The sequence below is a fragment of the Micromesistius poutassou genome, assembly GCF_964030765.1.
Source record: "Micromesistius poutassou genome assembly, chromosome: 10".
NCBI classification, from domain to species: domain Eukaryota; kingdom Metazoa; phylum Chordata; class Actinopteri; order Gadiformes; family Gadidae; genus Micromesistius; species Micromesistius poutassou.
The window spans coordinates 12,928,632-12,944,603 of NC_140280.1; the positions used below are offsets into that span (position 1 = coordinate 12,928,632).

The following is a 15,972-nucleotide window of genomic DNA, read 5'->3' on the forward strand; positions in this document are numbered from 1 at the left end:
CACTCACCGCATTTTATTTTTTTGTCAAAAATTTCAATATTGTCTTTTTTTGAAGAATGTTTTTTTTTTTTTTCAAGAATGTATTGATTTCGTTATAAATGTATTTATTTTATTCAACGTTGTTTTATGCTACCACTAGAGTGCGACATAACATTACAGAATAACCAGCCGTTTTTCCTGCGTGTAGGCTACAGTAGGCCTATTTTGACATTAAATATTGTTAAATACATTAAGGAATTCACAGCCATTCAGTTGAGCAGCAGTATCAACTCCAAAGCAATATTTAGTTAGCAATAGTTAGTAAGCCTACTAACTACATGTCTGGGCATTTGCTAAAATAAATATTCCTTCATTCAACCGTTATTTAAAATTCTCGTAGCCTACAAATCATTGAGGGGGAAATACATTTACAATGATACCAAGATAAGTTATAAGTAGGCGTATGCCTCCAACAAGCCATTTACAGGGTTGCCTTTTGGTTTTTGGCCGGGGTGAGACTGTAGAGTCTTATAATGCTTATAATCTAGAGCAACCGGTCTTGCGGTCAATGTGACTATGGCTGGGAGTTGAAAGGAAATCTGGTGAGTTGTCTGATAACAGCAGAAAGTGAAAATGTAGGTCCAAAGCAGATAAACCAATTCTACCAGTTATAAGCTGTCGTCACAGGACATGTAAAACCCTATCTGTTAACAGATAAGCCTTTATGTCGAGATACAATGAACCTCAGTGGCATCCGCCCTCCTCTGGTCTCCCCAGGTCGGCATAGATGCATTCCGATCGCCTGTTTCGACCCGCCTCTCCGAACCATCCCTTCTGACAAGTGACCTCCCTGCTGCTGCTGCTGAAGATGATGATGTGACTGCGTTTATACACGCCCAAATTCTTCTCATTCATCCTCATCTAGGTAAAGACATATTCAAAACTAAAGCCTATGTGATGAAATACCTAATAGGCTGATCTATCCAATCATTTCATATCAGCTTCTATTTCTCCAATAAACATCAAATGGGCTTCGGTCCCATTTCAAACATGAATTTGTTTTTAAGAATAAGGTAGTTTATTATCACAGCGGTAGATTAGGATGCTTGCCCTCTATTTGTACATACTCACTTGCCTCTTTGGTAATTCCTCAACAGTGAAGTATAGGAAATGTCAACAGAGACATTGTGTCACGTTACTGTAAGTTTAGTCATAACTTCCATGCAGGCTACCGTTTTCCAGATCTGCTTGTCTGATTTAATGATATATCTTTTGGTGAGAGTGGTTGGTGAAGACTTTTGCAAACACTTTACATTGATTCCCTCATCAATGATCCACCGTCGGGTTTGGTTCATGTATTGGCTGCCAATGGTTTTATTCCTCACCTTGTCAGATCTTGTGTTGATCGAGGCACCAGTCCCTGCTGCAAAGTCAATAGTCCCTCCTTGAAAAAACAATACATTGCATCTTGGAAAGGTGTTAACTCGATTTTGATATTGTGGAAAATATTCTATGTCGTCCTCTTATAGCTACACCTCTTATAAGAACAACTAATAACACACATTTCCATTGGCTAAAAGGTTGTGAGAATTATTATTATGTCTTGGCAAAATGCTTCAGCCAGATTTGGATTTGGATTTGGATTTCAAGCGATTCATAACGAAGAGATTAATTTAATCTCTAGAGATTAGAAAGTAGCAATCAATTGCCAAATCATTATGTGGAATTTAGCTATATCTCCTTTACAATTGGAGGTAACGGATGTATACATTTGATTTGAACCTGATTCATTTCCGCCATTTCTTTTATTCTCATTTGACACTTTTGTTGTTTTTGTTGCTCAATGAATTTGAAGTACCCTATGACAGCATGTGGGCCGCGAGTAAAAAGAGATAAACATTCTCTTGTTTCTTCCATTGGGTCCCCACACAAAATAACAAGTCAACCTAAGAAGGCTTAGCGTCGCACTGGATGACAGGAGAGGAGGCAGCGGCAGTGAACAGTGTGCACATTTCTGTTGTATCTCTGCTCTGCATACATGAAGAGACTGGCAGGAGGAAATAGTAAAGACAGATTGGGCAATTCTGCCTGCAACCTTGGCAGTTGTTGAGTTGCATGAGAGTATGAGACTGAAGGCGTTATTTCAAGAAAGAACAAGAAAATTAAATGGAAGCGGCAAGATATGTGAATGGGAAGAGGAGTGACCCCAGGGTGTATTAATGTGTGTGTGTGTGTGTGTGTGTGTGTGTGTGTGTGTGTGTGTGTGTGTGTTAGTATATGTGTGTGTGTGTGTGTGTGTGTGTGTGTGTGTGTGTAAAGAGTTTTACTGCATCTGTGTGTTTGTCTTTGTGTTAGTATATGTGTGTGTGTGTGTGTGTGTGTGTGTGTGTGTGTGTGTGTGTGTGTAAGGGAGAGAAAGGGTCTGTGAGAGAGAGAGCCTTAGTCCGTATGAGAGTGGGAGTGTGTGAGGGAGCAAGAGAGTAACATGACAGAGGAGAAGCCAGTCAGGGAGTGAGTGAGTGAGTGAGTAAGGGAGGACCCGAGAGAGAGGAGGAGGAGAAAGTGAACCAGACTCTTCCAACACTGCCAGTGCTGAGGTTTGTCAGCTGATAGTTGCGGGAGGAGGAGGGGGAACCTGGACTATCAGCGGAGAAGGACAAGGTGCAAGTGAAGGGGAATATAGGAGGGAGAGAGAGAGAGAGAGAGAGAGAGAGAGAGAGAGAGACCCTCTCGACCCTCTCCCCGGGACGGCCGGACACAAGATGAAAAGCCAAATCAGCAACGTCCTGTCTGACTTCTTCTTTGAGTACGAGACCCAGCGGCAGGTGTTGGTGAGGAACCGGCGGGTCGGGGTGGTCTGCCGACTGATCCAGCTGGGGGTCCTAGCCTACATCATCGGGTGAGTGCAGCTCAGATCCCTCCCCCCCCCCCTCTGTCTCCCTCATCTATCATATGTTGTAGATTAAATTTGATAAAATTGGATTACGTTATGTCAGATAACGTTAGGGTCCTCAACAGCGACAGAAATGTGTTTGGGTTGGGCTCACATTAAAAGACAGAGCCAAGAACTTTTCACTAACAGAACCAAAAATGCAGGGAGAGAAAGGACAGAGGGATTAAGTGCAGTATAAACATGTGCAATACAATGTTGGGAATGGGAATTTGGAGAAATCAGGTGGGCAGTCTGCATTCCCAACTCCTGTTGCAGCACGTCTCTGAACTTCCACACAACCCGTTCGTCTTGGTGGACTGAAAGTTTCTATACAAGGTTTGGTTTTCTGAAGTCACAACTCATGCATTCCATGATGAGTTGTGTTATTCTGTTATAGCAGACTATAACAACAACCTTATTCCTGTGAAGAATGTTTACCAGAACATGGTGACTCAACTGTCAGCCACAGGCCATGGCATAGTTTGTTTTCTGATAGGGGAGTTCTGTACTGTAAGCAAATTCAGGAAACATCTACATCCATTTAACGACCACGCTCTGTATCTGAAGAAAACACATGCTAATAGAAAATACACTACCCAAATACACAAATTAAGGAAAAATCTTCCCCAATTTGTCGTTGACACATGCGCAGCATTTAGAGAACTGCACAACACAGTTACAGAAAAGGACTGCAAGTACACCAAACATCAACGGATGTGTTACTTAAAACTAAAAGGGATGAGCATGGCTGGAAACTGCAATATTATCTTGATCATGAGATTATAATCTTAAAATAAACCAAAACCACTTTCATTTTAGCCAAGACTTCACAACTTCAATAACGTCATGAGTCACAAACCGTAGCGGCAGCGAGAAGCGTGTTGAGACGTTTTGTTGATGTAATTGCAGCACATTTCTGAAATAGTTGTGTGTTGTCTAATGCTTTGCATGTGTTGGGAGATTGTAAAAGATGTTCTCTTAATTTGCTTGTGTTCTGTCTATTTGCATGTGTTTTCCTAAAATGCAGTGCATTAAGCTATCAAGGCCACAGTAGAATGGCCCTCAGGAACAAAGTGATCAGCTGTTTCTGCTTTGACCAGCTACCAGCTACTAAGAGATGGGAAAGTAGAAAGAAACTGGGGAGTACGGAGAAATGAAATCATCATGCTGAGCAGCATGAAGATGAACTGAACTGAAATCAAATGACATGTTTTGGTCAACAAGAGACTTTAAAGAAGAACTGTGCTACAATGTAAAACACTCCAAAGCAGTCAAGACTTGAACAACAGATTACTAACCCCTCTAACCCCTCTACCTGCTTACCGTAATGATGTTCTTGATGATCTTAATTTAGTTTGGATAAAAGTGTCTGCTTTATATACTGGTGGATGATGCTCAAATATATAGAACTAGCTATGGATTCTGTTAATTCAGTTGGTTAAAGGAAATATAACTCATTGTACTCATAGTTAAAAAGAACAGGTGTTCTCGGCTACAAACTCCAAATCCTTGCTACAACCTCATGATACGGTGCATGATACTATGATGAATGATGTTTTTCGTGAGTATACTTGGTACTCATGAATAAATTAGACATTGTCTTAAACCTACACTTTGTTTTTTAAAACATTAATCTCTTCCCAACACACATAGATTTGCAATTGCCCCGTCCTCAAAAACATGCAGCAGCGTGTATGGCCAGGGATTGGTTTTGTGTGTGTGTGTGTGTGTGTGTGTGGGTATACCTCTGAGCAGTAGTTAGCCAGGAACTGTGTGATGAAACAAGCTGAGGCATATGCTAACACGGATAACCATCAAAAACACTGCTGAAATCGCAACTCGCAAATCAACACAACCGTTACTTCCCTACACGCCCACGATGAGTCCGGTGGACTGGAGTGACTACTGAGATCTTTGTGTCTCCTTCTCCTCCTCCTGGACACAGTCCGCGTGACGATTCCCAGTTTGGACCAGCTTGTCAGATGTCGTTGTGTTTGTACAGGCACACGCGTTGACACGGACCAGTCCAATGGCCCACAGTCAAACCTCTCTGAGGGCGTGGTTAAAGGTCATCACCTCAGTAAACTTAACGATGCGATCATAAAAACTCCCAGAAAAGCCACACCTTTGATAACCAAACTCAGGAGACGATCCCGTGAAGTGTACACATTTATACTTAGTCATATTTATTTTTAATGCACAAGTCACTTACAAACGGACAGTTACATGTATATAGTATGTTTATCTTATTCTAATAGTTTTTTTATTATATTTTATTTCAAATTGGTAAATTTATTTGTATATATACTCTTGTTTCGCACTCTCTTTTTCCACTGTACTGCTGGTCACTTGTGAATTTCTCCTAAGGGGGATTAATAAAGGACTATCTATCTTTCTATCTATCTGTCTATCTATCTATCTATCTACACATGGATTAAACACACGCTGCACTCCTAAGAATGGGTCAACAGGGTTCCTGCAGTGCGAAAGCCGTATGTCATGTGATTTGTTAATATCATATCAGGGATTTTGACAGTCAATGACAGATACTATCCCCTTAGACCCCCATCCCACCATCCCACCATCCCATCCAGTTGCTATCGGCCAGCCCCCTTGGCTATCAGACCACATTAGACCCGGGTGAGGGGTTGTGTGATGAGGGCCGTGGCTGGGCCAGGGCTGCCTCAGAGACCAGCCCTCCGACAGGTTCAGACCAGCGTACCTCTTTCAGTCTAGCGCCTGCATGGAGCCAGGAAACGCACTGATTCACTCCTATTGGATTCATCTCAGACCGTGTTCAGATCTGTTTTGGAGCTTTGACAGTTATTGAATTTGTATTTGAATATGTTTCTTCTTAATTACAGACTACAAAAATCCAACTAAATTCTTTGTTACATTTGGGAATTTTCCAAGTGATATTACCTTATTCTCTCATCCATTTACCAGCCTTAATTATTCCAGGCAATAATTATTGATTAGTGGTCATACAATGAAGTGAGGTGATGGTTTAACTGATGATTTAACTTAACTGACTGTTACTTGTCCTTGCAATAATAAGTCAAATGCTGCATAGCTTCCTCTTACTTAAAAAGCTAGTTAGTAGGAATTAGGAACTAGCTACTTAAATAGCTTGTTCCTCTTACTTAAGAAAAGAAAAAATCATTGTTGTTGAAATGGCGGAGCAATAATGAAATGTGCTTTATGTGACAAAAGACAAGACGTGTCTCATCATAATCTTTTGTCCTTCTGCACATCAGAAGTCCTGCCTTCCTCCTCTTCCTCCCCCACCTCCTCCTCCTCCCCCACCTCCTCCTCCCCCTCCTCCTCCTCCCCCACCTCCCTGGCCGTCTGCTGTTTTGCAGATAGGCATCATGCTTAAACGGCTGTATTTAATGCAGGATTTAATGCTCTCATTCCTGTGTTCATCTTCTAACATCCCCGCTGACTCCGAGAAGCACCAGTTTACAGTAGATCTGCTGTATTTTGCTGTCAACTTCTATATTTGACTGTAGATTTTACCATAAAGCTGCTATATTTTGCTGTAGAGCAGCCATATGTTACTGTGTAGAGCTTCTATATTTGACCATAGAGATTCTATATTTTACTGTAGAGATGCTAAATTTGACCACAGAGCTGCTACATTTGACTGTAGAGCTGCTATATTTTAACCATAAAGCTGCAATATTTTGCTGTAGAGCACCAACATGTTACTGTAGAGCTGCTATATTTTACCGTAGAGATTCTACATTTTACTGTAGAGGGCTAAATTTGACCACAGAGCTGCTATTTTACTGTAGCACTTCTCTATTTTACCGGCTGCTATATTCTACAATAGGGCTGCTATATTTTACTGTAGACCTGCTATATTTTACTGTAGAGCTGCTTTATCTTACAGCAGAGCTGGTGTATTAGATTAGATTAGAATTAGATTAGATTAGATTAGATTAGATAGATAGATAAGAAAAACTTTATTTATCCCAAGATGGGCAATTTAGTATTCCATCACTGTCCCACCTTTTGAGTGCTTCTACGCACCGGTAAATCCACACAATGAAGTCTGTCCAGTCTCATGTCAGGGCCTCTGCATATTGTATAAAACATGTGTTAGCTTGTGTGTGTGTGTGTATGCGTTTGTGTGTGGGCTTGTGTGACTGCATGTGTGTGTGTGTGTGTGTGTGTGTGTGTGTGTGTGTGTGTGTGTGTGTGTGTGTGCCAGCGTGTGTATGTGTGTGTGTGTGTGTGTGTGTCTGTGTGTGTGTGTGCCAGTGTGTGTGTGTGCCAGCGTGTGTATGAGTGTCTAAAGAGTCGGCCATTTCACATAACGTAAATACGTGAGTCCCGGCCTACAGCGCGCCAGCTGTCAGCGGTCATTCTCTTCTCCCCCGTGTTATCTTTCAGTCGGAGGGACAGGACTTTACACAGCCCGTCAACCCCCTTAACCATTCCATCAAACCCGGCAGATAAAACACGTGGTGCACAGAGCGCTAGGTCGGCTTCCTGGAGTTCCCGGGGCACGCTTCTTCCTCTGGCCTGCGGCCATAAACACCATCACACACTCTCCTCGTTCAATGAGAAAAGATAGTGTATTTAAAATCAACATATTTTAGCTTTGTGCCAGGTAAGCATTAATAACTGACAACAATACACTACTACCTCCCAGCTTAAAGGCACAGGGTTCGATTCCCACGATCAATCCTCTGCCCAAATGGCTCCTCCCCTACCTGCTCCGTAATGACCCGAATTTGAAGTCAATACAAACAGTTAATAAATTAATGAATTCTTCAATAGTAATGTCATCTGCTCCTGAGTCTCTTCGGTTTGGCCGACAGTCTGCTGTCTGACGGCATCAGGTGGACTACCTTTACAGAGGGCGTAACCCCCCCCACGACTTATTACAGAAAGCAGTGAACCAACTGGAAGCAGTAGTGACATGCTCATACTCCCACTAACAGGTTGCATATGTCAGAGACTTCGTGGTTCCATTGTGTGTCTCATGGTTCCTTGTTTGTGTGTGTGTGTGTGTGTGTGTGTGTGTGTGTGTGTGTGTGTGCGTGTGCGTGTGCGTGTGTTTTGTCTGCCCAGGTGGGTCTTCATCTACGAGAAGGGCTACCAGTCGACAGACACGGCGGTCAGCTCCGTCTACACCAAGATGAAGGGGGTGGGCTACACCAACAGGTCCGGAATGGAGCAGATCTGGGACGTGGCTGACTACGTCTTCCCGTCTCAGGTCCGTGTGCAGTGTGGGGCGCGGCGCTTGAATCCACGTCCACTTCTAAAGGCGTAGTTGTGGTTCCACGTTGACGCAAGGCAACGACGACGCAGTCGCTGCGACACAGTCGTGAACCTGTTTTGGTTCTGCGTCGGGTTTACATCAGGTTTTAGTTAGCGGACCAATCACAGCCCTTGCTGCTGCGTCGCCTCCTCGACTCAAGGTTAGGCTTTTCGGGAGGCGCACGTCAGGCCCTTGCGGTGGATGCAAGGAGGGTCCGCAAGGACGTGATTGGTCCGTAAACCCCCTTGCGTTGCGTTGACGTACAACCACATCACACTACCTCCGTCCGTCGACGGATCTCGTTGACTTTGCATGGGGCGCTCTCGAAATGCATTGTGGGTCAGTCCATCCAGTCGGCTCCGTTGCCTGCGTCAAAGGTTGAGAAATCTTATTCGGGGAGCGACGGATCCGTCGGCCAATCAGATTGAGGTTATGAAAATACACTACTGAGACGCTACTTGGACTCCAATGTCCAATGAAATCATCTTTGTGATACAACCCCGCGTAGATATGTCATCACCTACAGGGACAACACCCTCCTTGCGACTATGGGATCCATTTTGCAAGAACAACAAGCAGAAAGACGCCCGGAAATAGCCGGCTTTAAGCGTGGAGCGATTTGATTGTGTCCACAAAGACTACTCCCCCATACGTCAGACACGGCCTCGCCTATCCGTCGACGGACGGAGGTAGTGTGCCCCAGGCGTGAGAGTTCAACGCTCGTGCACATGATGAAATAAAGCGTGACTTACTCCTGACGCAGCCATGAGGAAGTAATGTCGCTGTTCGGGTTGAGAGAAAGATCACGGTCTTGCTTGCCTTGTCTTGCTTGGTGTGTCACATTAGCCGGGCGGTGGTAGAGCATGCTAAAGTGTTGGCCGAGGAGTGCGTAAAACCTAAATCAGTTGGGAGTTCAAACACATTCAGAATCACTGTAGCCGCAGACACTTGATCGTAAAGCATGGCAATATGTTACTGTCAATACAAAATACGGCCTGAGTTTCTGCCTATATCCTGTCCGACGTTGGGCAAACATAAAAACGAAATAGGTCAAACATATCTCTTTGTTCGCCCGACCGCGGTATTCGTCCAAAAGGGTCTTGTTAAAATATGTAGACAAATAATAATTTAAAAAAAAAAGCACAATGAAGGGGACAGTGTTTACTTTGTGGTGGAGCTACAGACTGGTTTGAGTCAAAGACGATTCAACTCTGGGTCGGGCTGTGTCATCACTGACAAACAATACTAATTAAAAAGATACTTCCATCTCTCTTCAGTAGAAATTTAGAACAGGCTCTTCACTGCAAATACTTGCTCTGGCCCTCTTTGGCATTGGATTTGTTATATTAGTGATATTGGTGTCCCAGAGCATTCCACATATGGTCACTGTGACAAATGTACTGAACATGTTCACCAAATGAACAGAGTTCTTTTGGTCACTGGCTTGCCGGCAGCCACCCCCCAGTACGACACATCACCAGCATCAACATTCCCTCAGACAGAGAATAACATTGAGTTAGGGCAATACATGTCAACTAGAGTAGAAAGGGAGCGTGGTGATGGTGTCATCCCCAGCGCTGCCCCTGATCGAACAGCTGGCCATGGAGGGGCCGTGAGCTATCACAAACAGACCCTTTTATCCACTTTTTTGTTTGTTGTATTCATGAAGCCCCCACACAACACTTCAAAATAACAGATTTAGGACGGCAGGATAAAGTTTGATATCGGTCGTGTTCTCTTTTGAAGAGATTCTAGATTCTAGAAGATTCTAATATTCTTCATCCAAAATACAGGGGGACGCCTCTTTCGTGGTAATGACCAACTTTATAATGACCGAAGGCCAGACCATGGGAACATGTCCGGAGGTATGTGAACAGTCTGTTTCCTGCCCTCCCCCCCCCCCCATCCCCCTCCTGCCTCTTCATCTCTTTCCTTCTTCGCAACACTTCCATAAAGAGTAAAATACAAGATGGCTGGATGGATCACGCGGCCACCCTGGCTGATTATGTCTATTCTCCCGTCTATTCTCCCGTCTCTAATGCCCCACCACCCTGTGTGTGTTCCAGCTCCCTGGCAAGGACAACTGCTCCATGGACGCCGAATGTGAAGAAGGGAGATTCAAACGTACGGGAAATGGTAAATCGTGGTGGTGCGACAGTGTGTGACCGCAACACTCCTCACCGACTAACCTTCAGTTTATGTGTCGTTGAACTAATGCCCACTCTGGCGAGCCCCCTCTACATTGCACAGTTAATCACAGTTACATAAACATTGATTTTTATAAAGATGTACAAACAGATTCCTTGTGCAGTATATCTAAACTGTCAATGTAAACCAAGTTAAATTGTAACATATGTTTGTAGCTATGTTTAATGTCATATAGTTATCTCAGATTTTAGTGCAACTAAACTGTGTACATTTTGTTAATGCAAGTATAGCTATCTTCTCTTCTAAAGCGTTGCTGCTCTGTAGTCCTGAAGGTTGCCAAGATTTACTAGGTGATATGCAGAGTTGAGTTTACGGATTCGAAAGCCATTGCTTCATATTTACAAAGAGGGTACGCCGCTGTAAGTGCAAGCATTAGTTTGTTCTTTCACTAAACACAACGTCAGCAAGATAAATAGACATGCATTCTGTTCGTCACACGCCAAAGCAGTGCGAGGAAAATAACATAACTCCATCCAACACCCTGTGTGTGTGTGTGTGTGTGTGTGTGTGTGTGTGTGTGTGTGTGTGTGTGTGTGTGTCACATGGTTTCTTGACGGTGGAGACTTGTGTGCATAGGAAGTCCAGGAGCCTTGTTCAAGCAAGGACACTCCCACGATTTTTATGTCAAAGTAAACTGATACCAACGCCTACACTGTGTGACGTGACACACACACACACACACACACACACACACACACACACACACACACACACACACACACACACACACACACACACACACACACACACACACACAGGCCACATGACGCTGAGAGTCAGAGTCATTCTTACAATATCCCATTTCTAATAAGTTTTAAATAAAAAGACATAACTGCAGCCCGTCTGCTGCGTCTGTCCTCGGGTTTACTAGGAAGTGTCAAGTGTTGGCAAGGACATTGACTCAAATCCGACCGGCGTATTCCGGAAGAGTCATATTCACCTTGAGGAGTCGCTGTCGCTATTCGCGCCTCACTCTTCATTCAAGCAAAACGGAGCCGACAAACCTCTTAGCTATACAGACTTATGTTGGATCCCTTAAAGGTCACCATACGGATAAACCGCACGCGGGGGGGGGAGGGGAGGGGAGGGAGGGGCAACTTCCATGTCCGTTGGTTCTCCCACATCTCCAACAAATGACGGAAGAGCTGATAAGAGCTAGAGCTTATCTTAGAGCGATTGTATGGGTTAGCATCAAACGGGGATGAACCGACGCAAAAACGCCATTTCAGCATTTGAATTTGCAGGATTTTTTTTTTTTCTTTTTGTGCCACCGTAGAGCCTTATCGAAGATATGATGTAAAAGAAGAATAATGATTGGAGTAGTGGGGGACGCAATGTTTGATCTGTTTGCTGGGGACCCTTTTCTCTCTCTCCCGTCTGTGTGTTTGGTGTTGGTCCGAGTGTCTCGGCCCGTCGCCGTTTATGACTTCACCATTGGCTGTTTCTATCTCCAAGGTCACATGACAGGGCTCTGCCTGAATGAAACGGGCACCTGCCAGGTGTTAGCGTGGTGTCCAGTGGAAAATGACAAAACCATCCCAGAGTACGTACAAGTACTTTTGGTTCAGTAAAGACGCGGTAAGAAACATGGTAGTTCGAGGCAAGGGAACAACGAGGACCTAAGTATTTAAAAAAGAAAGTCGACCGTAAGAGTAAGAAATATAGAATGTAAACATTTTTTTACATTTACAATTAAATAGAATAGAATATGAAGTGTCATGAGAAGTGTAAGCATACTTCTTATACAATACCAATACTACTACTACTAATACTCCCAGTCTATCAGATTGATAATGGACCACTAGAGTGTATTTGCATGAGGCGTGTTAGTGTGAGGTAACCTCTCTTGTCTGCGTCCCACCAGCCCTCCTCTGCTGTTGTCTGCTGAGAACTACACCCTGTTCATCAAGAACTCCATCACCTTCCCACTCTTTGGTGTCACTAGGTGGCGTCTCTCTCTATGTTTTGTACACCAACACACACGCAAACAATGTTATCATTGTACAGTATTTTGTGCTCTATTGTACAGCAATAGCAGAATGCCAATGATTATAGCAGAATTATACATTAAAGCTGCACTCACACCCACGCAAATAAGAAAATAAATGACCCTACATATTTATGTTTTAGTGTGGGGTTGTACAGACAATATCGTTTGTCACTCACCCCTACGGCTGCTCACGTGTTCCCAGGAGTAACTTGGTGGAGGGCATTGACGGCAAATACATCAGCCGGTGTCTCTACCACCCGGACACCAACCCGCTCTGCCCCATCATGAGGCTCGGAGACATCGTCCAGTTCTCTGGCTTCGACTTCACCACCATCGCCAAAGTGGTGAGCAGGACGTCGCCTCACCCATAGATGGTTTGAAACGTGATGGACTGTTGGTGAGCGTGCAGAGATCCCCTAAATCACTGACCGTCTCCGTCTGGTATCCCCCCCCCCTCTCACCCCCCTCCCCTGCAGGGAGGCGCCATCGGCATCTTGGTGGACTGGACCTGCAACCTGGACCGGCCCTTGAGGCACTGCAAGCCCGTGTACACCTTCCACGGTCTCTATGGCAACCCAGGGGAGACGGACAGTGCCAGGGCGTCGGTGGGCTACAACTTCAGGTGAACGGACGGTCCTCCCCCTTCAGGTCCAAGTCCTACGTGTAGACGCTGTGGTGCTAAATGAGAGAACCGGGACCAGGTTGCTGTTCAGCGACAAAGTACATTATGTGATGTTAGTCACTTCTTGAAAATTAATAAAGCAGACAAATGCAATGTGTGCTTTGTAATTCGTTCCCTCAGATATGCAAAGCATTATATGGAAGATGGGAAGGCTAAAAGAACGCTTATCAAGGTGTTTGGCATCAGGATAGACATCATCGTGCAGTCACTGGTACGTTTCGGCTTCAAAATGGCAAAACATGAACTTGTAACGCCTGTTAGGATTTTAAATGACATTTTCATCTTTGTGAAATGGCTTTGTGTTCAGGCAAGAAAATTCGACATCATACCAACACTGACAGCAATAGGCTCTGGAGTGGGAATCTTTGGAGTGGTGAGCTGAAAATGCTCTTTCTTGTATTATACGATTATACTAAATATACTATTAAAATGTATTCTTTAAGTCATGCATTTCCCCTTTACATATTGGACTAAGCATGATCACAAAATATATAATTATTTATTTTACATTAACATCAAACCCCTTAACCCCTTTCACTTGATTATTAGATTATAAAAGCTCAACCAATTATCACACTGTTGTTTGATTTTATATGAAATTACTCAATACAACAACTCTCCTGTATCAAATCAAATCCAGAATAACCATTTATCCCGCTCTGATTGCCTTCATTACTCTGAAACATTAGGAACAATATGGGCCATGAATGCAACCTGATATTGTGTGAAATCAATCATATTTATCAATTTATTACAGTTTGACAATGTATGTTGTATGTTTTCCTTTGTTTTCCAGGCAACTGTAGTCTGTGACTTAGTGCTTCTTTACGTACTACCAAAGAGAGAATTTTACAAGAACATGAAATATAAATACACAGATACACGGGTGAGTTTTGAAAAGAGTGAGTTTTTAACGCAACACCAGGAGGCAGCAGAGAGGCACACAACGAGAATGTTTCTGAATAGTTTGGCCCTCGGTGCGAAGAGAAAGAGCATGTTCACAACTTTTTGTCTGTCAGCTCAGACAAGTTCACTGAATTATTTCCACTGAAAGAATGCCCCTGACCTAGCACAGGGTTCATCGGATCTTTTCATCTTTAAAACACAGACGCTTTACGATCAATGATATGCAATGCACTGGTTTCCAAGGTTTAGTTTGACGGAAACGTTTGAGCGAGTGTGCGTGTGTGCGTGTGTGCGTGTGTGTGTGCAGCATCAAACTCTGGGTGTTTGTTAAAACAAAATTGCTACTCTCGCTCGGGTGGTTACCAGGCAACAGAGCTAAATTAATCAGGTAGACCGCTTTGTATGTACAGCCCGAGAATGAGATGCTTGCTTTAGAGGAGCCAACACAGCTGAATGTAAGTGGACGTAGAAATCTCTAGATCGACTAGACCGCAGCTCACGCACATGCCGACTCAAACCCAAGGGTTGTTCTATGGAGATTTTTCGGACACCGTTGAAACGGGTCAATTAATAGTCATTTATCACAGATCACAAACGCTCCTTTTATGGACACATGTACATGCGCCGCATTGACAGCTTCGACCTGTTGCTGCGATACGTCAACGCCGCCGCCGGAGAGGCGAATACAGGCCCGCAAAAAAATCAGCGGAGCTTGATTTTTCTTGATAAAAAGCCCTATACCGTATATATTATATATATTCATATGAACTCAATCCTATTATATATATTTTTTTCTATGAATATATTTTTTATGCTTTACTCCAAGTAACTATAAACAAATAATTGAATCCCGTTTGTTTACAGGCCAGTATTTCCCTCTCCAATATGGCTGCGACGTTGACGTACGATTGAAAGTCCAATGCGGCGTCTATGCTTAGTAGCCCACCAGTAGCCTCACTAATAGTCTTCCCGTTCCCTGGTACACAAAAGTAGCAGACCCACTAATGGGTCTGCTCATGACACTCATGATTAGTGTCATGAGCGTCTCTGTGTTCTGACTTGTTGGCTCTTGTCTCTACAGGATGTTGACTCCGAAGAAGGTAGCACAGAAAGGCAAGCAGATAGCCTACAAGAAGCAGCCAAAGTAAGGAAGTCAAGTCAGATTACATTCATGTTGTTTCTCTGTCTGCATGTGATGCTTGGCTTCATGACTGATGATCTGCCTATTTTTGTGATGTGTGTTTTATCCAATGTGTAGGAGTGACTGAGGCATCTGCAGACGGGGGGATAGCAATAACACACACACACACACACACACACACACACACACACACACACACACACACACACACACACACACACACACTTCGGAAGTCCATACTGATCTTAAAGTTTGCTTCATTTATTTTTTTATGCGATTTTCCACGCACAAAAAAAACAGTTAGGCCTAGGCTACAATAAAAAAAATGCACCTCTACCGTCATTGGCAATGATATGATTGATTGATTTAGTCAAACTGTAAATATGTAAAAATAATAATAATAATAATAAAATACTGAAGAGTTGTACATTTCCTCCGTTACAAACGATAGATTTGAGTTTGTCTCAGATTATTATATTTTATTGTTATTGGCCTTGAAGAAACGGATATGCCATCAACTAAAAAACCGATAGGCCTACTCCCTCGTCATGGGGTTAGGCCTACTGTGATCCTTTTTGTGTGTCGAGGGTCGAGACACTAGAAAAACAGATTTGTGTAGCTCAGCGTGTCCGTTTGCACTGAAGCGACACCCCCCCCCCAGCCAGTATGTAGCCCGTGGTCCTCTGTTCAATGTCTCTGTGGGTGCATTTATCTTCTTAAAGCCACCCTTAAGGGCAAGGGGTGTCAAACGGGGGGGGGGGGGGGGGGGGGGTACGGATACTGACCGCAAACTGTCTTATATTCAGGTACATATAGGCCTACCCCACAACAATTGCTGTGAAGAGATAATTTATCCCTCATG

At 43.7% G+C, this 15,972-nt stretch overlaps 1 protein-coding gene across 2 annotated transcripts; it reads left to right on the forward strand.

The window, feature by feature from the left end:
• The first annotated feature begins 2,606 nt into the window (after positions 1–2,606).
• p2rx1 (purinergic receptor P2X, ligand-gated ion channel, 1) lies at positions 2,607–15,696 on the forward strand. Of its 2 annotated transcripts, none has more exons than XM_084474177.1 (13): positions 2,607–2,878; positions 7,994–8,138; positions 9,977–10,048; positions 10,250–10,319; positions 11,847–11,934; positions 12,256–12,336; positions 12,584–12,725; positions 12,858–13,003; positions 13,184–13,274; positions 13,371–13,436; positions 13,860–13,949; positions 15,051–15,113; positions 15,228–15,696. In XM_084474177.1, the coding sequence occupies exons 1-13, from the start codon at positions 2,742–2,744 to the stop codon at positions 15,231–15,233; spliced, it is 1,197 nt and encodes a 398-aa protein (XP_084330303.1). In that variant the 5' UTR covers positions 2,607–2,741; the 3' UTR covers positions 15,234–15,696. The 2 variants fall into 2 exon arrangements, with proteins under 2 accessions (XP_084330303.1, XP_084330304.1); XM_084474178.1 differs by having other exon boundaries at positions 10,250–10,307.
• The last annotated feature ends 276 nt before the right edge of the window (positions 15,697–15,972 follow it).